This window comes from Acinonyx jubatus, chromosome A2 (assembly GCF_027475565.1).
Source record: "Acinonyx jubatus isolate Ajub_Pintada_27869175 chromosome A2, VMU_Ajub_asm_v1.0, whole genome shotgun sequence".
Classification (NCBI taxonomy): Eukaryota; Metazoa; Chordata; class Mammalia; order Carnivora; family Felidae; genus Acinonyx; species Acinonyx jubatus.
In genome coordinates this window covers 107,658,521-107,683,702 of record NC_069383.1, presented here as the reverse complement: position 1 = coordinate 107,683,702, position 25,182 = coordinate 107,658,521, and the positions used below count along the sequence as shown (strand labels likewise).

Here is a 25,182-nt window from a genome sequence, read left to right as displayed (position 1 = left end):
AACAAAATTAGATAAATAGGAACAGCAACAAGCGATGTTTGTACGAAGTTTACAAAGTAACCATCATCTTCTTGTTTAAGTCCACGTGTCTGGATCCATCTGGTTCTCAGCATAACAGAAAACAGGTGTCACAGGCTCGTGGCCAGTTCGCATGTGCCCCAGTGCCTGAGGTGAAGTCAGCCAGAACTCCAGAACTTAGTCCCTTGGTCCTTGCAGAGGCGTGCAGGGCGGTGAGGGGGATGCTGGTCAGAACTCTCCAGAAACGCCCCAGGGCTGTGGCACATTCACTGCCATGCGCCCGGGGGCGGTGGTAGTTGTGTGGTGCTTGTTGTGACTCTGGACGTGAGTGATGGAGCTTACTGTCCTGCCAGCGGTGGGTGGCCTTTCCCAAGGGAGCAGGCAGAGATGGTCTGCACACGCCACTGCTGCCTACGTGAGTGGGATTGGGGTCACGTTGGTAGAGCCCCTGCTGAAGCCAGGAGCCACCTGTGGTTTCTGACTGCTGGACCTGGGGCAGAATTTCAAGGTCTGTCGACCCCTCTTTGGATGCCTTCTGCTCTGTCCCCTGCCCCTCCTTTTACTCCTTCCCAAATTGCTGTTTCTAGAATATGGCCCTCGTACTTGCTCCCTTACTGTGGCTGTATGGTGAAAATTGTGAACAAGGTTTTCCCTTTCACAGACCTGTCTTCATTTTCATTTATAAGTGGAGATTTCCGTCAGACGTCTCTCGTCACTCTGGGCTGCTCCCCCTTCCCCACTTTGCTGCGCAATGCACCATCTCAGAGATCCCCAGATCCGTGGGGCCCTGGGAAGTCCACTACTCACCCCCACTCCCGTGGCCTCTGACGGCCTGCCCCCTGAGAAATGCCGCCTTCTGTGACCATCCACCAGTAGATGTGCAGGAGATCGCATGCTCTTTGCACTTTCTCCGGATGTAGGTGGGCAGAGACCCTTCTGCCTTCTCTCTCCTTATCTGTTGTTCACGGTCACTATTGAAGAGAAGAGTCTGATGAAAAAAACATCGGCCAAAGGACAGTTTGAATCTTGCTTCCTGTCTTGGTGGGTCTGCTCGTGCCCCTCCCTACACTCAGGACTGGGCAAAGCCCTGTGCTGGCCACTCCTTGATCTCCGCTTAGTTATGTTAGGAGCGGGGTAACCTGCTGTCTTAGAATTATTCTAGCGTTGGACTTTAATTCAGATTTGTTATGTTGCTGTTTAGCACTATCTCAGCATAATTTGGAAATTTACATCATACTAATGAACTCCTTCATGCAGTGGGTAAATTGCTTGTTCTAGTAAATTTGAGTGCAAATTAACTCTGGATGTGCATTTACTGGCTCATTTAACAGATTCTTACAGTGGTTCAGTTTCATGATAATGTTCTCTGCTCAGTTCAGCATTAGAGTTCTTTTTCTGTAGTAGATGCTGTAAATGTTAACTGTGAACTTGCAATAAATAGATTCCTGTTCAGACCATTAACCTACAGGGCTTCTCTTTCTTATGCTTGCATATTAAAGTATCGGGTGATAGGATTCCATGTTCTTGGACCAAATGCTGGTGAGGTCACCCAAGGATTTGCGGCTGCAATGAAATGTGGGCTCACAAAACAGCTACTCGATGACACCATTGGAATTCATCCCACATGTGGTGAGGTACGGAGATAGGTTTGTGTGTTTATTGATTTCAACTGGTGTCATTTGAAAAACTACTATAAAGCACATTGTCAGAAAGATTTTGTATTAGTAACTGCTTTGCATATTTTAAAGGTTCACGTCGATGTACTATTCAGCATGTGCTTTCTTAAAAGCAATACTGAAACATCGATGGCTAAATATAAATGTGTTTGGCATTCTTCCTTTCGAACAGGTGTTTACGACTTTGGAAATCACCAAGTCGTCGGGACTGGACATCACTCAGAAAGGCTGCTGAGGCTAGCCCCGCTGCTGTTCGGTTTTCCTTGTCCCATCCCCATTCCTGTCACAGATAAGAATGCCCTCCCGTACAGTGAGTCCGTGCTGATGCACCTGCTCTCTTGCGCGGGACCAGCACAGAGATGGGAAAGACGAGGAGACCAGACAGCAGCGGGCGTGTGCTCCGCGGCCTCGGCTGGCTGGGAGAGGCAGGTAGGCTGCCTCCTTGACGTCTTAGCTTGGAGCCCGATGTGAGGTGAGCTAAGGCCGATGGTCTTCCACGTCAGAATCGAGTTTCCCTCTGAGGGACCTTGCAAGCGCACAACGGATCCAAGTTAGCTTTTCCAGGTGGCTGCCGGTTTTATCCCCTGGCTTTGTGGTTCCCGTGAAAGTATCTTCTGAGTTACGAAATGGACTACAACATAGCGAGCCTTCAGTACGTGGGCCTGGGATTCCGCGTGATGGCTGATGGGGGGTGTCCTGGAAATGCCTTCGAGGAGCTGGCTGCGGGGCCTGGGTGCGTTAGTAGAAACTCGTGCCCGCTATGTAGGTTTCAGTCTTACCTACGCTTTACCCACCGTCAGACCCCTGCCTTGTGCTTTGCCCTGTCCTGGTTCTCGGTGGCAACAACCTTGGAGTCCTCACTTATTAGCATCTCCTGTCAGAGGCATGCTCTAATTTCTTCTCCACCTTGATCTTAAGAGTAATATTAAAAAGTTTTCAATACTGGATTATGTGAAATATAGCTAATTTGAAACTGTTGAAAAGGATTCAGTCCGTATCTAATTATGGTCAAATGCAGTAAGTGAGTTTGGTGGTAGGAGACTGCATTTGAATCTGCACACCTGGTGGCGTCTAAAAGGCCCTTGAAGTGGGGGCCTGTCCAAGGCCCTTGTGGAAAATCTGTTGTTTTCTTGGGGAGCACATCACAGAGTAGCCCAACACAGGGGATGCAGGCAGTGCTCTCTTGAACAGGACGTCAGCCATGAGCCCACTGTCACAGGATTGGACAGTTGTGCATATGTTTTAAAATAAAAATTTTAAGGGGCGCCTGGGTGGCTCAGTCAGTTAAGCGTCCGACTTCAGCCTAGGTCATGATCTCGTTGCTTTTGAATTCTGGCCCTGCGTCACACTCTGTGCTGACAGCTCAGAGCCTGGAGCCTGCTTCAGATTCCGTGTCTCCCTCTCTCTCTGCCCCTCCCCCGCTCATGCTCTGTCTCTGTCTGTCTCTCTCTCAAAAATAAATAAACATTTGTTAAAAATTTAAAAGAAAAATTTTAAGATGGGAAACACCATGTGTAGATGAACATTTTGACCCCCTCTCTGGAGGCAGGGAGTAGAGAGGGCTGGAGTGAGGACAGGGACCCAATGACCTGACAGGATCTGGTTGGTGAGTTGCTTTTTTTTTTTATTAGGGAGAGAAAGATATAAATATAACTGCCTGTAAAGTAAGGCAGGGTGTCGTCGTTGCTGTAACTGAGGTGGGAATAGCAGTGAAAAGGGGGAAGATGCTATTAATTTCCATTGGAAGTGCGGGTGGGGGGGTTGTTGATTGATCAGAGTTTAATGAAAGCAGCTGGATTTGAACTGAGCCATGAGGGATAAATAGGATGTCAAAGATTTGCAGCAATCTGGAGTGGCTCTGGGTGATGCTTTGGATGGGGTCAATGGAAATTCTAGATAGGTGTTTCGTTACTGTGTTGCTGAGCACCAGCTAAGGGTTTGCAGGACCCCAGGTGAAGTGAAACCAGGAAGCGTGGGAGTGGGTTCTGCTTTTCACTGAACGTGGTACAAAAACCCTCAAAGGCCAGGTGAAGTTTTGAACAGGGAACTTCGGGCAAAGCTGAGACCCTGGTGGGCTTTTCCCCACAGTGGGAGGGTGAGCGAAAAACATACTGTGTTTCACAGAAGCAGCAAGGGGGCTTGGCTGTGTTCTTGGGAAAAAGTAAATAGTTCACCCAAAGAATTTTAACCACTGTCCAAGTAACAGACCACTGGGAAGGCTAGTTTTCTTTCCTTTGCACGGAGAAGATTGGGCTTAGATGTAAACCTGTCTGTAATTGCCCCCCCCCCCCCCGCATACTCTCCAGCCCCCCTTCATCTCTTTCCTGTAATCTCCTTTCCTGGGGGAAAGGTGGGTCATAGATAATGGTGACAGGTTTACCTGGAAGGTAAAACTTGTATGCACCTAGTAACATGCACATGCATACAGATTTGCAAGGAAACATCGACATCTTCTGTCATAGTGGAGATTTTAATATTCCTCAGTAATTAGATCAAACACCAGGAAAGTCCGTAAAAATGTAGATTCGAATAATACAATTAACAAGCTCAGTTTAATGAATTTAGGAAGGAGATCACATTCAACACAAAAACTTACTCATTTCAAGCACACGTTGAATATTTATGAAATTTTCCTGTGCTAGCCTCAACAAATTTCAGAAGACCGGTACCGGGTGAGAAGATTTCAGCTGTGGAACTAACACTATGAACCTAGAGACCTTAAAGTCCATATAGTATGATGGTAAGTGGAGTATGGAGGTTTTGTGACTTGAGAGAGGGGTTAGCGGGAGAGTAAGCTGGAAAGAACTAGGTTAAAAAATTTTTTTTAATGTTTTATTTATCTTAGAAAAGCACGGGAGGGACAGAGAGAGAGAGGGAGCCACAGAATCCCAAGCACGCTCCAGGCTCCGAGCTGTCAGCACAGAACCTGATGCGAGGCTCAAACCCCTGAACCGCAAGGTCATGACCTGAGCCAAAGTCGGATGCTTAACCAACTGAGCCACCCAGGCGCCCCTGGAATTCAGAGTTCTTAAAGTGGACTAGTCACATAGCACAGTCATGGTGCAGACCCCAAGTCAGGCGTCAAGTGCATATTGGAAATCTTCATGTCAGGCTATAAGTAGCCTGGTTCATCTTGAGCCACTGCTTCAGGCATATAACATCATTAACTAGTAACTATGCAAATATCCAGGAAGTTAGTTTTCAGGGGTTGGCCAGAGATCACTGCCCTGGCTACAGAGATAAGTAAGAAGTGAGTAAAATAGACCCTCTTCATTGTTTCCTCACAACACCAGAACAAAATATTTCATTGGATAGGATCAACAGCAAATTAGATTCCATGGAAGAAAAAAATTAACGACTCAAAGACCTAATGATAGAAACTATCCAAACTGAAGGACAGAAAAAAGACTGGAAAATAATAGAAGACGACTCCGTGAACTCTAGAACAATACCAAGTGGTTTAACGTATATAATTAGAGTCCAAGAAAGGGAAAGGAAGCAAAAGGCAGAACAATACTTGGAGAGGAACTTTATAAATTTGATGAAAACTATAAACTCACAAATTCAAGTCTTGTAAACCTAAAGCTTTACACTAAAGGCCTTTTTACCTCAGTCCTTTCTACCTAGTACATCATTCCTGGCTTTGAACAACAAGAAAATTACAAGGTATACTAAAAGACAACAAAGCTTGAAGAGACCGCTTCATATGGCAGAGATGTTGTAATTATTATACCAGGACTTGAAGGCAACTATGGTGAATATCCTAGGGGCTGTAATGGAAAAAGTGGACAACATGCAAGAACAGATGAATAATATAAGCAGAGAGATGGAAACTCTAAGAATCAGAAAGAAATGCTAGAAATCAAAAACACTAACTGAAATGAGGAAATGCCTTTGATGGGATCATCAGGAGACTGGACATGACCAAAGGGGGAATCAGTGAACCTGAAGATAGGCTGATAGAAACATCCCAAACTGAAACACAAAGAGAAAAAAAAGGAATAAGAACACACACACACCACACACACATACACACACACACACACACACACACAATCCGAGAATGGTGGGACAGTTTCTAAAGATGTAACATGTAATTTAAACACCAGAAAGAAAAGAAAGAATGGACCAGAAGAAATGTTTGATGTAGTAATAGCTGAGAACTTCCCAGAGTCAGTTACAGACATCAGACCACAGATCTAGGAAGCTCAAAGAATACCAAGAAAGATAAGCGTCCCAAAAGCTATAGCTAGGAAAATCATGTTCAAACTATAAGAAATCAAAGACAGAGAACATCTTGAAATAAGCTGGGGCTGGGGAGACCTGACCTATAGAGAAACAAGGATAAGAATTACAGCAGCCTTTTTGTCAGAAACCATAAAAGCAAGAAGAGAGTTGAGTGAAATATTTTACACATTGAAGGGAAAATCCATCAACTTAAAAATTCCATGTTGTGGAAATTATGCTTCAAATATGGAGGAGAAACAAAGAGTTCCTCAGACAATGTCTGAAGTGGCATAGTGTTATTTGAAAGCTAGAAATCTATATTGGAAACTCCAGAACAATCACTAAATTTCAAAAAGAAGTACATAATATGTGAAGAGAAAATTAAATGCAATCACATAAAATGCTCAATTAAAAGTAGAGGAAACCGGGGCGCCTGGGTGCTCAGTCGGTTAAGCATCCCAACTCTTGTTTTCGGCTCAGGTCATGATCGCACGGTTCGTGGGTTCAAGCCCCGCATCAGGCTCTGTGCTGACGGGACAGAGCCTGCTTGGGGTTCTGTCTCCCTCTCTGCCCTTCCCCTGCTTGCTCTCTCTCTCTCTGAAAAATAAATAATTTTAAAAATTAGAGGAAACGGTAAAAAGAAAACATGAATGCAACAAAAACAGTTACAGACGCAGTAGATACGAATCCAGTTATATCAGTAAGCACTAAAAATGTGAATGGTACAAACACACTAGTTGTAACAGAGTCTGACTCCACTTTTTGATGTTGGCTGACAGCTTCTAAGTGCTACCCCTTGGTTTTTCCCTTATGCCCATATCTGGGCAAGCTGTTAAGAAGACCCAGATGTTCTTTCTTGGTTCCCAATGGGAAGTTCAAAACATGCAAGCCCCAGCCCGTGCATGCAAATCCTCACTCCAGTCCACGCCCTAGCCACTCTAAAAATTCCAGTCTAATCTCCTTACCTTACTTTCTCCAGCCATTTTTGGACCAGAGAAGTCTGCCCTGCTCTCCCAGAAAGCCTCACTATGTGAGGAATACACTGTCCTGGCTTTGCTGTCTGCTGGTGAGCGTGCACTTTGAGCTGTGCTGCTTCGTGCTGCATTTGCATGGTTCTGCCGAGCCTCTGTGAAAGATTTAACTGGCCTAACTCAGTTCTGATCTTTGGTATTTAGGGACAGGAGCATAGAAATGGGACTCTCCTTTAAGTGGCCCTGGGTCATGTGTCATGAGCTGCATCTGTGTGTCTCAGATTGAATCGTATGTCTTGAGCATAAGCCGTAACTGAGTCTAGAGTCAGGGGAGTGACTTTTAACCTGTGGCCACTGGTTGCGTGTCTCAAGCAGGCATCGACCCCAATCCATAGGGTGCTCGGCAGAAAGACTGATATCCTTGGCCCCTCAAGTTGTTGCTTGTGTGAAGGAAGAGCAGTTACTGTGTGGCATGTTGAGGTCACACGCCCCCAAATGCCTTTGTTGCTGGTGCTGCTCCTATGCCTCCATCACCAAAAAGGATCCTAATCTTCAAATTTATAGGGGAAAAGAATCACCCATGCCATGCCTGTGGCACAGCCAAGCAGCTCATTCCACCATGCCCTGTAGGAGGTCCCTAACCCTAGTGATACTGATTTGAGACTCTTTAGAGGATAAAGATGACACCATCACGGAAGGATATCCAGCAACCACTATTAACAAGAAAAGGAATAGAGAGGGAGGGACGGAGGGAGGGAAGAAAGGGAATATAGGGGAAGAACCCAAAACCTCAACCAGAGGCACAAAATTTGAATCAATTGGAAATCTAAACTTTACTAAAATAATTCATGCAACAAAAATATTAAAGGGCACTGATCGACTGCTCTTTCTTTACCATTACAATTCAGTGGCATTAAGTACATTCACAAGGTTGTGCAGCCATCACCACCATCCATTCCAGAACTTTTTCGATCTTCCCAAACTGAAACTCTGTCTCCATTAAATAATAACTCTCCATGTCGCTTTTCTCTGCAGCTCCCGGTGAAGTCTATTCTATTTTTCTGCCTTCATGAATCTGCCTATTTTAGTACCTCAGATAAGCAGAATCGCATATTTGTCCTTTTGTGCTTTGGTTTATTTCACTCAGCGTAATGTTTTCAAGGCTCATCTGTTCATAACGTGTCAGAACTTCATTCCTGTTTAGATATGCCTAAATAATACTTCATTGTATAGATATGTTGCTTCTCTGTTCCTCTCTTGATTGACCCTTGAGTTTCCACCTTTTGGATATTGTGATGAATATTACTATGAACATGGGCATCCAAGTATTTGTTTGAGTCTCTGGTTCAGCATACCTAGGAGTGGAATTGGGGGATCATATGGCAATCTATGTTTCACCTTTGAGAGACTGCCAGCCCGTTTTCCACGATGGCTACCATTGTACATTCCTACAAACGATGCACAAGGACTCCAGTTTCTCAATATCCTCACCAACAAGTGTTATTTTCCCTTTATTTTTTTCTTGTAATAGCCTTCCAAATAGGTGTGAATTGGTATATTACTGTGGCTTTTATTTGCAGTACTCTAATGATCAAAAAGTTGAATAAGAAAAACATCAGATACAATTGAGGTAAATTCTACAAGACCCTTGACCCAAACTGTCAAGGTCATGAAAACAAGGAAAGTCTGAGAAATTATCACAGCCAACAGGAGCCACCTAAGTAAACTTAATGTGGTGTCCTGGATGGGATCTGGAAATAGAAAAAGATGTTAGGTAAAAACTAAAGAACTCTAAATAAAGTATGGAGTTTAGTTAATAACAATGTATCAGTATTGGTCCCTGGACTGTACTGTGTGCCATACTAATAAGGAAACTGGGTGAGGGCGTGGAGGGAAACTCTACTTTCTCCTCCTCCTCCTTCTTTGCAAATCTAAACTGTTTAGAAACCTTTTTCTCAGTGAAAAAGATCCTACAGACATTAAAAAATAGAAATACCTTGAACAATGTTATCCCAGTAATTTCAGCAAATTAGAGAAAATGAACAAGTACCTGAAAAGACACATTACCAAAACTGATTCCAGAAGAAATAGAAAACCTGTCACCATATTCATTAAATAGATCGAATTTATAATTTAAAGACTTTCTACAGTGAAAAATCAAGAAAAATCAAGTTTGCTGTCAAACTCTCAAACATTAAGGAAGAAAAAAACGAATTCTACAAATGTTTCATAAATAGAAGAAGGGGAACACTTCCCAACTCACTTTAGGAGTCCAGTGTAACCCTGTTATCAAAAACAAATATTTTGGAAGAAAAGATAGCTACAAGTCAGTATTACTCATGAAAGCAACCTTCCTAACAAGATACTATCAAATTGAATCCAACAACATATAAAACGGATGATACATCAGAATCAAGTTTACTCTGGGAATTCAGGATTGGTTTAAGTTGTGGGTGGAAAGGAGAAGACAATATAGTTGTCTCAGTGGGTACAGAAGACAGATTTTAATACCTGATTGTGATATTAACTCTCACCAAAAAGAATGAGAAGAAAACATGCTCGAACTAATAAAGAGCCTCTACAAAAGGAAACTGTAGCTAACAACATACTTAATGGTGTACCATGATTGAGAACAAGGCAGGAATGTCAGCATTCACCACTTACATTCAGCCTTGTAGTAGAGGTCCTAGGCAGTGCAATAATGCAAGAAACATAAATAAAAAGCACACAAATTTGAAAGGGAGACATAGACTATGTGTGGTAGCATGATTGTGTATAGAGAAAATCTTAAAATATTTACAAAAAAAAACTAGAACTTGAATTAGAAGTCAGAGAATATACAAGGTATATAATAAGATAATATACAAAATCAATCATTTCTAACAACGAAGCATTGTGGATTGAAAATAAGAGCATTAAATCTGAAATACTGCAAAATAGATCCAATGAAATACATGTAAGACCTGTAGACTGAAACTATAAAACACTGCTAAGAGAAATTAAAAAGATAAATAAATAGAAAATATGCCATTTTCACAACTAGAAGAGTCAGTATTAAGTTATTCCTGTCTCCTTAAACTGATTTTTAGATCCCATGCAACCCCAGTCAAAATGCCAGCAGATCTGCTGGCAAAAAAAAAAAAAAAAAAATCTTAATTTTCTTTCATCTGAGAAAGTTTTTATCTCCATCCCTGATGGATATTTTTGCTGTATATAGAATTCTGGATTAATAGTTCTTTTCTGTCAGCATTTAAAAAATGCTGTGCCAGGGTGCCTGGGTGGCTCAGTCAGTTGAGTATCTGATTTTGGCTCAGGTCATTATCTCACAGTTCATGAGTTCTAGCCCCAAGTTGGGCTCTGTGCTGACAGCTCAGAGCCTGGAGCCTGCTTCGGATTCTGTGTCTCCCTCTCTCTCTGCCTCTCCCCCACTCATGCTCCGACTCACTCTGTCTCTCTCAAAAATAAATAAACATTTTAAAAAACTGTTTCTTAAATGCTGTGCCAATTCCTTTGGCTTCTTTGGCTCTAATGACAAATCTGCCATAATTTGAATTGTTGTTCCTCTATAGGTAATGTGTTGATTTTCTGTGGCTGCTTTTAAGGCCTTTCTTTGTCTTTAGTTTTTCACAGTGTGAGTCTGATGCATTTAGGTGTGGATTTCTGTAGTTTAATCTGTTTGGGGTTCACCAAACTTCTTTACTCTGTAGGTTTATGTCTTTTATCAAATTTGGTAAGTTTTCAGCCATTATTTCTTCAAATATATTTTTACCTCTGCATTCATTCTCCTCTACTCTGGGATTCTAATGACACAAATGTTAGATCTCTTATCATTACCCCCACAGTTCCATGGGGCTCTGTTCATTTCTTAAAATCTCTTTTTTCCTCTCAGTTTTTATGTTGGATAATTTCTATTTATCTCTCGTCAAGTTTACAGATTCTTCTGCATAATCTCAATTTTGCTACTGAGTCCAATAAATTTTTTATTGGTTATTGAATTTTTCTAAAATTTCCATTTCTTCTTCTTTATGTCTTTTGTTTCTTTCCTGAGACTTTCTACCTTTTTTTAGGTTTATTTATTTTGAGAGAGAGGGAGAGAGAGAGTGCAACAAGCAGGGGAGGGGAATCCCAAGCAGGCTCCATGTGGTCAACACAGAGCCCGATGTGGGGCTTGAACTCACGAACTGTGAGATCATGATTGAGCTGAGTTCACGAGCCAGACACGTAACCAACTGAGCCACCCAGGCGCCCTAGACTTTCTGCCCTTTTATCATTTGAAGAGTGTTTTCTCTTACTTGTTGGAGACTTTTATAACAGCTGTTTTAACATCTTTGCCAACTATGACTGTCTGTTGTCTCACCATGGGCATCTATTGTCTTTCCTCATGCAAATAGAGATTTTACTGGTTTTTCGTATACCAAGTTATTTTGTATTGTGTCGCAGACATTTTGGGTGTTATGAGTCTCTTGATCTTCTTTAAGTCTTACAGAGAAAGTTGGCCTTTTTTTTTTTTTTAAATCAGGCAGTTGTGGTTTCAAGTTCCTTTTTCCCAGTGTCTGTGGCCCCCGTCTTCTCTGTGTGACTGAGCTGTCCCATAATTCAGTCGTCAACATCAGTAGTGTGCTATAGGGTCATATCCATGAATACACAGTATGGGGATTGAGCCCAGTGGTTTACAAACAACTTTATGGTGTCACTTTCCCATGTTCCTCCCTCTCCATGATCTAGGCAGTATTTTTTGGTTCTCTGGGCCCCCCAGAGTTTTAGGCACCTGCCTAAACTCTCCCTCAGAGTTTTAGGCACCTGCCTTACCTGCTATTATTGTACCATTGATGTTGCCATGGGGCAGAGAGAACAGAGAAGAAAACATACCCTCTCAAAGCGTTAGGAGACCCCCATCCCCATTCCTCAAGCCAGAAGTAGAAGGGCTTCAGCTAGCTCATTCTCTGTCCTCACCAATACGCACTTCAGCATTTCAGTCTGCACTGAGTCCAGAGTGGAAGCTACCAAATAGAAAAATAGATGGTAAACTCATGGCCAGTTTGGCGTTCCAATTCTTTTTTATTTTCTTCCCCAATTCTCCTGCTACTAGTTACTTTCCAGAGGCTTCACTGCTATTCTGAATTCAGTCCAGATGTTATACCTGCATTCAGTGGGAGAGACAGGATGGAGAATGCTAGTTTTTTTCTTGCCTGGAACTAGAACTTCCCACCAGCCTTTTTTTATTATTCTATTTTAAATAAATTGTGAAAAACAAATAATACAATTACAAAATGGGCAGAGGACCTGAATAGACACGTTTCCAAAGAAGACATACAGATGGCCAACAGACACATGAGAAGATGTTTGATATTATTCAGTATTATTTCAGGGAAATGCAAATAAGGGCCATGATGAGATATCACCTTACATATGTCGGAATGGCTGGTGTCAAAAAGACAAGACATAGTAAGTGCTGGCGAGGATGTGGAGAAAATCTCATGCACGATTGGTGGGAATGTAAACTGGCGTGACCACTGTGGAAAACTCAATGAAGATTCCTCAAAAAATTAAAAATAGAATACTACATGATCCAATAATCCCACTACTAGGTATTCATCCAAAGAAAACAAAAACACTAATTTGAAAAGATGCATGCACCCACTATGTTTATAGCAGTATTATTTATAGTAGCCAAGATATGGAAACAACCCAAGTGTCCGTGGATTGAAGAATGGATAAAGATATAGTGTGTGTATACACACACACACACATTATGGAATATTACTCAGCCATAAGAAAGAATCAGATTTTTCCCTTTGCAACAATACGGACCTAGAGGCTATTATACTAAGTGAAGTAAATCAGACACAGAAAGACAAATGCCATGTTATTTCACTTATATGTAGAATGTAAACAACAAAACAAATGAACAAACGATAAAAAACAAAAACAAAAACAGAAACCCATAAATACAGAGGACAAACTGATGGTCGCCAGAGGAGAGGAAGGCAAAGGGGGGATGGGCAAAATGGGTGAAGAGGAGTGGGAAGTACAGGCTTCCAGTTATAGAATGAATAAAACAGGGGCTCGGTTGGGCTTCCGACTTGGGCTCAGGACATGATCTCAGGGTCTGTGGGTTTGAGCCCCGCATTGGTCTCTGTGCTGACAGCTCAGAGCCTGGATACTGCTTCAGATTCTGTGTCTCCCTGTCTCTCTGCCCCTCCCCTGCTTGCTCTCTGTCTCTCTTTCTCTCTCAAAAATAAAGAAACATTAAAAAAATTTTTTAAACAGAATGAATAAATCACATAGGTGAAAGGTACAGCAAAGGGGATAGAGTCAATGCTATTGTAATAGTCTTGTATGATGACAGATGGTAGCTACCTTGTGGCTGAGCAGAGCCTAACACACAGTCAAATTACCATGTTGTTTGCCTGAAACTAATGTCACATTGTGTGTTCCACCTCAGTGCAAAATGAAAGACAAAAGAGAAAAAAATAAAGTTCATACAGATTAAACAGACTCATGTATCATTTGGAAAAGATAAATACAAACAAAAAAATAAACTGTGAAAACTGAATTTAAAATTTATTTGGAGATGCAGTGAATCTCCAGATAGCTAAAACTACCTTCGAAAATAGAAGTTGGCGGACTTACATTACCTCATTTCTTTACATACTGTAACACTGCAGTAGCCAAGACAGTGTGGTATTGTCCTAAGGATAGGTAAAGAGGTCATTGGAGCAGAGCACAGTCCAGAAGTAGACCCACATATAATGGTCAGTTGACCTTTGACATCTATGACAAAATGATAATCATTTCAACAAAATGAAAGGTGTTGCTGCAACAACCGAGTGTCCGTAAGTGGAAAGTAATGAACTTTGGCCTTCTCAAATCGCAAACAAAAATCAACTAAAATGGATCGTAATAAAAGTGAAAACCGTAAAAGTTCTAGAAGGAATCATCGGGTGAAAACCTCATGATCTCGAGGCAGACAAAGATTTCTTAGCTTTCAGAAAGTATGAACCATAAAAGAAAATAGGGATAAATTGTCCTTGATCCAAATTTAAAACCTCCATCATTGAAGAAGTAAAATGAGAGCCCCTAGTACAAAAATGCACATATCCAACCGAGGACTTGTACTCAGAATATAGAAAGTTTCCTTACAGGTTAATAAGAAGAAAAACAACCCGATAAAAAATGGGCAAAAGATTGGAGCAGAAATTCTTCACACCTGGCCAACAAAAACACTTGACAAAAAAACAAACAAACAAAACCTAAGAACTTGCTCAGCATCAGTGTGATAGGGAAATGCAAGTGAAAATCACTGCACGCCCACGAGGATGGCTATAGTTGATACTGACAAAACCAAATGTTGGTGCAGATGCGGAGCAACAGGAACTCTCAGGCATCTTTGGTAGGGACTGTGGAATGGTTGCACTACTTTGGAAGACAGTTTGGCGGTTCCTAAGTCACATCCCCACCGTGATGTCCCGGCAGTTCATCTCCGGGGTGTCACACGAAAACCCGTGTGTGAAATTCACAGCAGCTTTATTCGTAATAGCATGAAATTGTTAAAAACCTACATCTCCATCAAAAGATGAATGGATAAACAAATTGTAGGATACACAGACAACAACAAAAAAATGAATGAACCGCTGACAAATGCAACAGCATAGATAAATCTCAAGGTCATTATGTTGAGCGAAAGAAGCCAGGCTGAAAAAAAAATACACATTACTTGTGTGTGTTCTACTTGTGTATGAAATTCTAGAAAAGGCCAATCTACTCTACAGTAGTAAACAGCGATCCTTGGCTGCCTGGCGGTGAAAGAGTTAGATATTGGGAAGGGATACAGGGGACTTCTTGGAGTAATGGTTAAGTTCGAGATCTTGATTGTGGTGGTGGCTACAGGATCGCATGAAGTCATCAGCTCATCAATCAATCACAAGTCAAACTGAATACTTAAATGGGTGCACATTTGCCGCATGTAAATAATACTTCAAAATGGTTTTTTTTGTTCAATGCTCAAATGTTTATTGACCATTTCCTAAGTGGTAGGAACTGGTTGGTTGAGAAGAATGACTGTAGCAAGAGGAATTGGGGGTGTCTCGAATGTTTCTGGCTGAAGTGGTTGAGAAAAGGATGAATTAAGAGAGGTAAGGATCCAGGTAGAGGGGCAGGTCTGATGAGTGTGTGTGTGTGTGTGTGTGTGTGTGTGTGTGTGTGTGTGACAGAGAGAGAGAGAGAGAGAGAGAGAGATCCTGAGTTGGCATCTGTTGGCCTCAGAATTTACCCCTTAGAAGATTGGCAATTTTATGAACTCTCCTGCTCGATAATGTATGCTATTAGCACTGATAGACTGCCTGGTGTTTGATTATTTGCTCCCCCACGTGAACAGCTTCTGGGAAAGGCCACGTGCCATCATCAGTGCCCCGATCTAGTGGCTGTGTTACTTCTGCTATTTACATTACCAGCTTAGAGCTCCTATGGATTGAACCAGGCTACCCCTACCCCAGGTCACCCAGATTTCTCTACTCATTCCACATTTCCCCCAAATTCAAAGATGATACGTGACTGTCACAGTTTGGGGAGCAATGAACTTGGCTTCAGTTCTCTTTTGCCAAACCACCTGCCAAATAAGTGGGGACAAAAAAACTGAAATTTATTGTGGCTTTCCCAGGAAGACGTTTCTACCTCGGGGATGAATGCAGGATGGCAGTTTTGTACTTGTTGGCTCGGTGATGTAAATCTTCGGGTGAAATCACGGCTGGTTGTTAGCAAAGCTGTGCAGATTGAGTGGGCCGTGTAAGTAAGCGCCCTCAGTGCACCCACTCGTGGCAAACGGGCTGTGACTCTATCGCCCCAAATTGCCTTCTTCAAACACAACTGTTCCCTCAGTATGTTTTCTCTGTGTGATATTAATGACCGTAGACTATTGAATCAGCGCTTCCCTGGAGGTTGGCTGATTATACTAGGTGGGGAATGTTCTCTGCACTATTTATCTTGCCTTCCTCCCCTTCTAAGGCAAAAGCCCCCATCATGGAAGGCTATGATGACTTTGACATGCATATGGCGCCTTCAACTTAAAGCCAATGAGCTCATTCACTCTCACTGACAGCCATTAGCTTGTCTCATGGACTTGGCAGGTTCAGTGAGCTGGGTAACTCCTACAGTGCCATTAAATCACGCTTGCTTGTTCAGCCTGTGTGGGACACGCTGGGGTTAGACCCAGCATTGCATGGGAGTCATGTGGTCTCTTCCCTCAAAGAGTTTACAGTTGAGTGGGAACACCACACACAGAGAACTAGTCAAGTATACACATCTTTTTTGTCACCTACAGGGAAGAGAATGACTATTGAATTCTCCAGTAAGCTAGACTGATGTTTGGGTCATACATTTATTTAATTAACTTAATCATCTCAGTTATAAGCATAGACGAGGAAGCTGTGTCGACAGTGACCTGTGGAGCCAGGTTTCATAGGTAAGCTTGCTGACTCCAAACACATTGTTTTTCCACTGCCTCAAGGCCGCAGGGAAGAATGCTAATAAATTCATGGATCAGGGGTCTGTTGATGTATAATGTGACTGGGACGTTTTACCTTTGGTGGGGAGGGGCATCACTTGTCTGCTATCTTCCACTCTTTAAAACTGCCATAAAAAAAGCATATGCATTTAAAAGCAGGGAGCCATCCTCACATAGAATTTCTTCTACTGATGGAAATTTTAGCATCTCTGGGTGATCGGGGACCATGCTGTGGTTGTCCAAGCGGTTCAGACAACGCCCTCAGCCACGGTCCCTCAGCCATAAATGCTGCTTATAGCCATCAACGTAAAGCCCCGGGGCTCAGGCTGTTCCCCAGCCAAAATAAATACGGCTTATTTGGGACAAGAGAAGTTTGCCTCATCTGCTCTTGAGCGATTTCACGCTGCAGGCTGCTGTTTGGCTCCATATGCCTCTCTAGGGAACTCTCGGACCTCAAATCGCTCCCCCGCTCCTCTCTGCCTAGCTCTCTGGACCGCCTGTCCACTGCCTCCTAGGCCACACACCTCCCAGATGAGGCCTTGGGACTCACATTTACATATTTTGATTTCTAGGAAGTTAAACCATTTTATTATTATTTTTTTTAAGTTTATTTATCTATTTTGAGAGAAAGAGCATGCAGGAGCAGGGAAGGGACAGAGAGAGAGAGAGAGAGAGAGAGAGAGAGAGAGAGAGAGAGAGAGAGAGAGAGAGACTCCCAAGCAGGTTCCAGGCTGTCATTGCAGAGCCCGATGCAGGGCTCAATCCCACGAACTGTGAGATCATGACCTGAGCTGAAACCAAGAGCTGGATGCCTCACCGATTGAGCCACCCAGGGGCCCCATCTAAGAATGTAACCCATTATCATTCGTACTGCAAAAAACCAACTGAGTTTTATCTATCTGGAGAAATTTTCGAATTTTCACAGATCTTCCAGATTTCCCCGGCTTTTCTACCTGAAAATGTCTTTATTTCATTTTTGAGGGATACTTTGCTGGATAGAGAGAAGTCTAGTTTGACATCCTCCCAAGCCCCGCCTTCCAGCTCTTTAAGGAATTTCCACCATCTTCTTGTTTCCATTAGTACTGATGAGACATCAACCATCACCCTTACTGCTTGCCCTTGTGTACAATGTGCCGTGACCCCATCCCCTCCTGACTGCTCTCAAGACTTTTTCTTTATCTCGAATTTTCAGCAGTTTGGCTTTTAGGTGCCTGTCTGTGTTTTCCTCTGTACTTCTCTTGCTTGGGCTTTATTGAATAACATAGATCTGTGGGTTGATATCTTACACCAATTTTGGAAAGTTCTCAGCCATTACTTCTTCAAATATAGCTTTTATGTATTCTCTCTTTCCTCTGCTTCTAAAATTCCAGTTACAAGTGCATCAGACTTTCTCTGGTCCTAAATATCTCAAACTCCCAGTTTTGTTCCTCCTTTGTGTTTCATTTGGGATCATTATCATTCAGGTTGGCGGCTCCTTGTCTTTGCATTCACTGGTTTTTGTTGCCTCCGCTGTGTCTAATCTACAGTTAAATCCATTGAATGGATTCTTAGTTTCTGATGCTGTATTTTTCATTTTCTTAGGTTTTTTATTTAAAAAAAATTTTTTTTCATTTATTCGTGAGAGACAGAGAGAGACAGCATGAGCAGGGGAGGGGCAGAGAGAGAGGGAGAGACAGAATCCGAAGCAGGCTCCAGGCTCCGAGCTATCAGCACAGAGCCCAACGCGGGTCTCAAACCCACAAGCCATGAGATTATGACCTGAGCTGAAGTCAGACAATTAACCGACTGAGCCACCCAGGCGCCCCATTCTTAGGTTTTTTATATTTGCATCTCTCTGCTCAAACTCCCCATCTGTTCACACATGACATTGACCTTTTCTTTTAGACTATTTAACACATTTACCATAGTTTTAAGGCCCCTGCCTCTTTCCAACACCTGAGCCATCTCTGTGTCGGCTTTTACTGAATTTATCTCTTGTTGATGGATTACATTTTGTTTCTTCTTGGCATGTCTTTTAGAGTTGTAGGCTGGGCATCACGTATGAAGGAACGGAGCAGCTGAACTAAGTAATACCCTCAGAGAAGAGGGCTCCGTTTCTGTTGGCCTATCAGTGAGGGTGGCACCATCAACCTTAACGTAGACAAGCTGGGCTGGGCTTCCTTGTGTCTGTAGTTAAACTCATCTCCCACTGGCCTCACAGGTTTCAAGGGTGTGATCAAGACTTACCCTGCAGTAGGGCTTAGGGTCTGAGCACTGGTGAGACGCCAGGCATCTCTTTATACCTCGCAGCCTGCCCCCAATTTCTGAACACAGGAGACCTCTCAGGCTTCCGGACTGGCTTCCAGCTTCTCGGGTCGCTGAGGCGTCCTCCTGGCTCTCCTGTCCTGGCTCTCATGTTCTCATGACCCGTGTCACCCTGCTGTGTGGACTCCCGCTTTCAGTGGGCCAAAGCGTGTGCTTGGTGAGGCCTGGAGTGCCTTCAAGGGGTTCCTCTCAGCCTTTGGCATGTGGTTCTGTGAGGGCTCCTGGTGGGTGGGTGCGGACTTGCCCTGTGGCCTGGGCTCCTTGGGGTTCGAATTCGTGATACGACTCCGATGTGGCTCAGAAGCCTATTGAGCGCTTGGCTGGTCCCCATTCCCCCCACCATTTCACCTGGAGGAGTAGAGCTGTGCGTCTCTCTCCTAGCAAGAGCTTGCCGCTTTTGGGAATTTATTTTACTTCGTTGTCTTTTGCTTCTGTTTTTGGTTTTGGGGTTTTTTTGTTTTGTTTTGTTTGTTTTTGCCTTCTCAGCTCTCTGGTGGGTTAACAACACACAAAATCCTTTTGTAACTTAAGCAGATCATTCCCCTTGTTAGGGTACGAGTGGTGGCATCTGTTACTTTCTCCGGTCAACAAATAGCTATTTGCCAAAGGTGTCCTGTTTCTTGTAAATTGCTCCTTTCAGAGCACTGGCTGTGGGGCAGAATCTTAGCCCTCTGATTTGCTTGCTGTGTGTCCAGGGCAGTTCACCCGGCATCTCTCGGTCCTGGTCTCCCCTCCCGAAGAAGGCAGGCAGGGAGAATCCCCAACAAGCGTGAGTGCCGGGCTTCAAGCTGTCCCCAAGTGACTATCCCCAGACGTCACTCTGCCAGTGGGCAGAGGTCACCTGGCCACACTCCGGGTGACCTGGGCAGTGCCCCTCTGCTAGCACAGCCCCTGGATTTCTTCATCATGATAAAACAGGAATGATCACACTCGTCGAAATATTTTAAGGTGAAACACTAAAAAAATTCCTGCTCGAATCCCCAACAACATAGCCAATATTTATTGAGCTCGGTGCCAGGCATTTCTCTCTTTAACTTCACCACACCTGTGAGGTAGGTACTATGTCTACCATCCCCATGAGACACACAAGGAAACAGGCTCAGATTTTATTTTATTTATTTTAAAAATGTTTTTTAATGTTTATTTTTGAGACAGAGAGCATGTGGGGGAGGGGCAGAGAGAGGGAGACACAACATCCAAAGCAGGCTCCAGGCTCCGAGCTGTCAGCACAGAGCCCGACGCGGGGCTCGAACTCACAAACCGTGAGATCGTGACCTGAGCCAAGGTCGGACGCTTAACCGACTGAGCCACCCAGGCGCCCCAACAGACTCAGATTTTTTAAATTTGCTCAAAGCTCAAAGTTAGCAGGTGGGGGAGCTGGGATTGGACCCCAGGCATCTGTCTTCTGATCCCATTTTGCTGACCTTTGATCAAGGATCCCTCCCCCTCTGCCGCTCTCAGCTCTGGCCTCTGATTTGAGAGAGTGGGAGAAGGTGAGGACGACGAGGGCTCTGGGTGAGCCCCAGAGCCAGAGACGCCATGGGAGCAGAGCCGGGTCTGGCCTGCACGAGGGTGGACATGGGAGGGGGAGGGGCAAACAGAGCCCTCGGTGTGTGTGACTCTTGCTAAGACCACAAGGAGAAGAGCTCACAGAAAGCAATCTGGAAACAGGTCTGTGAGCACCAGGGGAGGACAGTCAGGGCGGGAGCCCTTTCTACAGCTTGTTTCCTGCCACCAGCCCCCAAGCCAGATCCTCCTGAGGGCACAGGTGCCCCAGGACCTTCCTGAGCACAGTGATGGGAGTCCCTGGGGGCTGTCCTCTCCCACTCTGAGGCCCCCCAGTGAGGGCAGCCTTCTCCACCGCCGCCTTGTGAGTGGCCAAGCCAGCAGGCAGCAAGCCTGGGAATCGCTCTTGGCTGCTCTAAGCCCACAACGAGACTGCAAGGTGTTATCATGTACTCCCCGTCTCTATCTGGGGAAACAGGTTCTGGGAGAGGAAGGACTTGCCCAGGGCCATAGAGCTTGTACGTGGCAGGGCAGGGCAGGGCAGGCCCAGGGCAGGGCAGGCCGAGGCCGAGTCTCACCCTCCAGATGCCCTCTCTCTGTTGGGGCGCACCCATGGGAAAGCCTGGCTGGCCCTGGAGCTGGATGCTGTGTTATTTTATGCAGAGCCTTCGCCTCTGACCATTCCTGGTGGGGAAGGCCTGTTCCCAACGACCTCCGTATAAGACGCTGGTGTGAGCTGCCCTTAACAGAGTTAACCACTTTATTATTTTATTTTTTAATGTTTATTGATTATTGGGAGACAGAGAGAGCCTGAGTATGAGCAGGGAAGGAGCAGAGAGAGGGGGAGACACAGAATCTGAAGCAGGCTCCAGGCTCTGAGCTGTCAGCACAGAGCCCGATGCAGGACTCAAACTCACGACCTGGGAGATCGTGACCTGAGCCGAAGTCAGACGCTCAACCGACTGAGCCACCCGGGCACCCCCAGAGTTAACCACTTTATAAGGCTCATGGCTGGCTCATGGCTAAGGGATTAGGGAGTAGGGAGTGGAGGGCCACATCCCAGCACAATAACATGGGAGGGGCTAATGGGCTGGCCTTTCTGCACCAAGAGTCTGGTGGGCTGGGAGTCTGGGATTGCCGGTGGGTAGTAGGCTGGCCTCTAGGCTTAGAGCAGTTCTTCTTGCCTTGCTGGGAGGGAGGTGATTTCGCCCCCAAGAGACATCTGGCAATGGCTGGAGACATTTTGGTTGTCACAACTGGTGAATGGGGAGCTGCTACTGGCTTTTGGTTCTTAGAGGTGGGTGATGTCAGCAAACATCTTATAAGCACAGGGCGTTCCCCACAGCAAGGCATCATGGCCCAAATGACAGCAGTGCTGGGGCTGGAGACCCCCGGTCTTCCTGACCCCCCTCAGCCCTCCCTGCACCACCTTTCCCGGACCGCCCATCCATGCCACAGCCCCCACAGCTCACCTGCCTCAGTCTCCAGAGCTGAGCCAAGAGCTCTGGCCTTCCCCGTGACAGTCATCCCCCGGGCCCAGCGGCCCGAGCCCATCTCATTGTCCTACCTGCATCTGATTCTCTCTCAGGACCCCCATCTTGGCAAATGGCGCCCCACCCGGCCCCAAACTCGGATCATCCTTGACATTTCCTTCGCCACCCTCTCAACATGTCTCCCTCTTCCTGTCCCTAAGTCCCTCCTGGCGTGTCCTGTGCTCCCCATCTGTCCTCAATGTCCTCCCCATGTCCTCAAACCTGACAGTGGCACCCTCCTGCTTAAAGTCTGTCAAAGACACCTGCCTCTTCTGGGATGCTGGGTCTTGACTGAGCCTGTCTGTGCACGTCTAGCATTCTCTGAGGCCACTGGCCGAAGTCTCTAATGTGCTTCTGGTTTTCTTCGGCTGGTAAGCTAGGGTATGTTTTAATTTCTAATATTCTGTATTGTCCAAAAATTTTGCGTTGAGGGTCGCTTTCCTAAAGTGTTGTGCTCACCCAGTTGAGTCATGCTGCCACCTGGTGTATCAATGTGCCGTCACCTGAATCTCCCACAGCCTCCCCCCCAAGCCCTGAGACACCTGCGCAGGAATCGTCCCTGCTCTGTTATCATCAAATGGAACCTTTCGATTTAGGCAAGGTCAAATTCATATCCAAGCTGATGTTTTTGAAGCAAACAAACATCCTAGCAACTTTATTGAGGTATAACTTACAAGCTGTAACATTCACCTTGTTTTCAGGGTACAACTCAATGGTTTTAAATAAATTTACAGAGCTGTGCAACCATCACCACAATCCAGTGTTAGAACATCTCTGTCATCCCAGAAAGATGCCTCGTGCCCATTGGCAGTCAATCCCTTTCCCACCCCCGCCCGGGCAACCACTAATCTGTTTCCTGTCTACAAAGACTATCTTGCTCTGGTCATCATGTATAAACGCAATCATACAATATGTATGTATTTGGCTTATTTTTTTTATTTAAAAAATTTTTTTTCATGTTTTTATTTTTGAGACAGAGAATGAGCAGGGGAGGGGCAGAGAGAGGAGGAGACACAGAATCTGAAGCAGGCTCCAGGCTCTGAGCTGTCAGCACAGAGCCCGACGCGGGGCTCGAACTCACGGAGTGTGAGATCATGACGTGAGCCGAAGTCAGACGCTTAACCGACTGAGCCACGCAGCCGCCCCTGGCTTCTTTCACTGAGCATAATGTTCTCAAGTTTCATCCATGTGGTAGCCTGCGTCAAAACTCCATTCATTTTTACAGCTGAGCAATATTCCACTGCCTGGACTGTTTAATAGCACATTTTATTTACACATTCACCAGTGGGTGGACATTGGGTTGTTTCTACTTTTTGGCAATTATCAATAAGGCTGCTATGAACATTCATGTACAAGTCTTCATGGGGTGTGTTTTCATTTCTCCTGCAAGAAATGAGAAAAGGAATTGCTGGTCAGATAGTCAGTTGATGTTTAGCTTTTTAAGAAACTGTCAGACTGTTTTCCAACACGGCTGTACCAATTTACATTCCTACTAACATTGTGTGACATTTCCGGTTTGTCCACATCCTCGCCAATAATAATTATAGCCCTCTAGTGGGTGCAAAGTGGTATCTCACTGAGTTTTTAGTTTATAGTTTCCTAATGACTAACACTACTGAGAATCTTTTCATGTGCTTGGTAGCCAATCAAAAACCTTCTCTGATGAAACCTCTATTCACATCTTTAGTCCGTTTTGTAACTGGGTTGATGTCCTATTATTGGGTTGTAAGAGGTCTTTATTCTGGAGACAAGTCCTTTGGCATATATGTGATTTGAAAATATTTCCTCCCAGTTTGTGGCTTGTCTTTTCCTTTTCATGATGATGTCTTTGCAAGTGCACACATGTGTGATTTTGATGAAATCTGTAATCTATCAATCAAAGGTCTTATGGCTTGGGATTGTGGGGTCTTATTTAAGAATTGTGCCTAACCCATAATAATGAAGATTTTCCTCCTGGTATTTTTTATAGAATTTTTGTAGTTTTAGCTCTTATACTTAAGTGGATGATCCATTTTTAATTTTTGTGTATGACGTGAAGTATGCATCTCAATTCACCTTTTGGCCTGTGGGTATCCAGTTGTCCTAGAACTGTGTGTTGAAAAGACTACCCTTTCCCCACTGAATTACATGGCAGCTTTGTCAAGAATCAATTGGTCATGAATGTTAGGACAGAAGGACTCTCCTTCTTGTTCCTTGTTCCTTGTTGTCTGTCTGTCCTTCTGCCAATACCACACAGTCTGGATTACTAATCTGTAGCTGCACAGGAGGCTTTGAAAGTGGGAAGGGTGAGTCCTACAACTTTGTGCTTCTTTTTCAAGAATCTTTTGGCTATTTTGTATCCTGTGCATTTCTATATAAATTTTAGGATCAGCTTATCAGTTTCTGGAAAAAAGCATTTTTAAGCCTGTTGTGGGATTTTGATAAGGATGGGACTGAGTATATGAATCACGTGGGAGAGTATTTCCATCTTAAAAGTAGAGTCTCAGTATCCATGAACATGGGATTTATATAGATCTTGTTTAATGTCTCTGAGCAGTGTTTCCTAGTTTTCAGGGTACTTGTACTTCTTGGGTTAAGTTTAGTCCCAAATTTTTATTCTTCTTGCTGTTACTGTGAATGGCACTGTTTTCTTAATTTCATTTCTGGATTGTTCATTGCTAATAAATAGAAGTACAATTGATTTTTTTTTAATGTATTGATCTTGTATTCTGAGACCTTGCTGAACTAGTTTATAGTCACTAGAAGTTTTTCTGATGGGTTCTTTAGCACTTTCTGCATACAGGATCATGTTGTCTCCAGATAAATATGGTTTTACTTCTTTTCCAATCTGGATTTCTTTTTTACCTCCTCGTCACACTGGCTAGAACCTCTAGTATAATGATGAATGAATAAGAGTGGTGAGAATAGACATCCTTCCTGGTCTTAGGGGGAGATCATGCAGTCTCTCGCTATTAAGTGTTAATGTCACCTGTAGATTTCTCATACATGCCCTTTACTGGGTTGAGGAAATTTCCTTCTATCCCTAGCTGACTGAAAGATTTTATCATTAAAGTGTGTTAGATTTTGTCAAATGCTTTTCTTTGTCTATTAAAATGATCATGTGGGTTTTTTCAAAGGAAACAAATTTGAAGATTCAGTTAGGTATGCTTTTTACTCTCCTAATGATTAAAGAAATCACTGAATTTCAGAAATGTAAGAGGGGCGCCTGGGTGGCTCAGTTGGTTGAGCGTCTGACTCTTGATTTTGGCTCAGGTCATGACATCACGGTTTGTGGGATGGAGCCCTGAATCGGGCACTGTGCTGAGAGCACAGAGCCTGCTTGGGATTCTGTCTCCCTTGCCCCTTTCCCCTCCCCTATTCTCACACACACACACACACACACACACACACACTCTCTCTCTCTCTCTCTCTCTCTCTCTCTCTCAAAATGAATAAATAAACTTCAA

The 25,182-nt window shown here is 44.1% G+C and overlaps 2 protein-coding genes across 2 annotated transcripts in view; both read left to right on the top strand.

The window, feature by feature from the left end:
- The window catches only part of TXNRD3 (thioredoxin reductase 3), a 67,618-nt gene extending 64,941 nt beyond the window's left edge, over positions 1-2,677 (top strand). Inside the window, exons 16-17 of the mRNA XM_053220292.1 lie at positions 1,518-1,652; positions 1,867-2,677. Coding sequence (XP_053076267.1) covers positions 1,518-1,652; positions 1,867-1,929 — 198 coding nt within the window. The 3' untranslated portion in view covers positions 1,930-2,677. The remainder of the gene's footprint in view (positions 1-1,517; positions 1,653-1,866) is intronic.
- CA2H3orf22 (chromosome A2 C3orf22 homolog) overlaps positions 2,321-25,182 on the top strand; it is a 43,051-nt gene continuing 20,189 nt past the window's right edge. Inside the window, 1 exon segment of the mRNA XM_053220291.1 lies at positions 2,321-2,427. Within this exon segment, the coding sequence (XP_053076266.1) occupies positions 2,321-2,427 (107 nt within the window).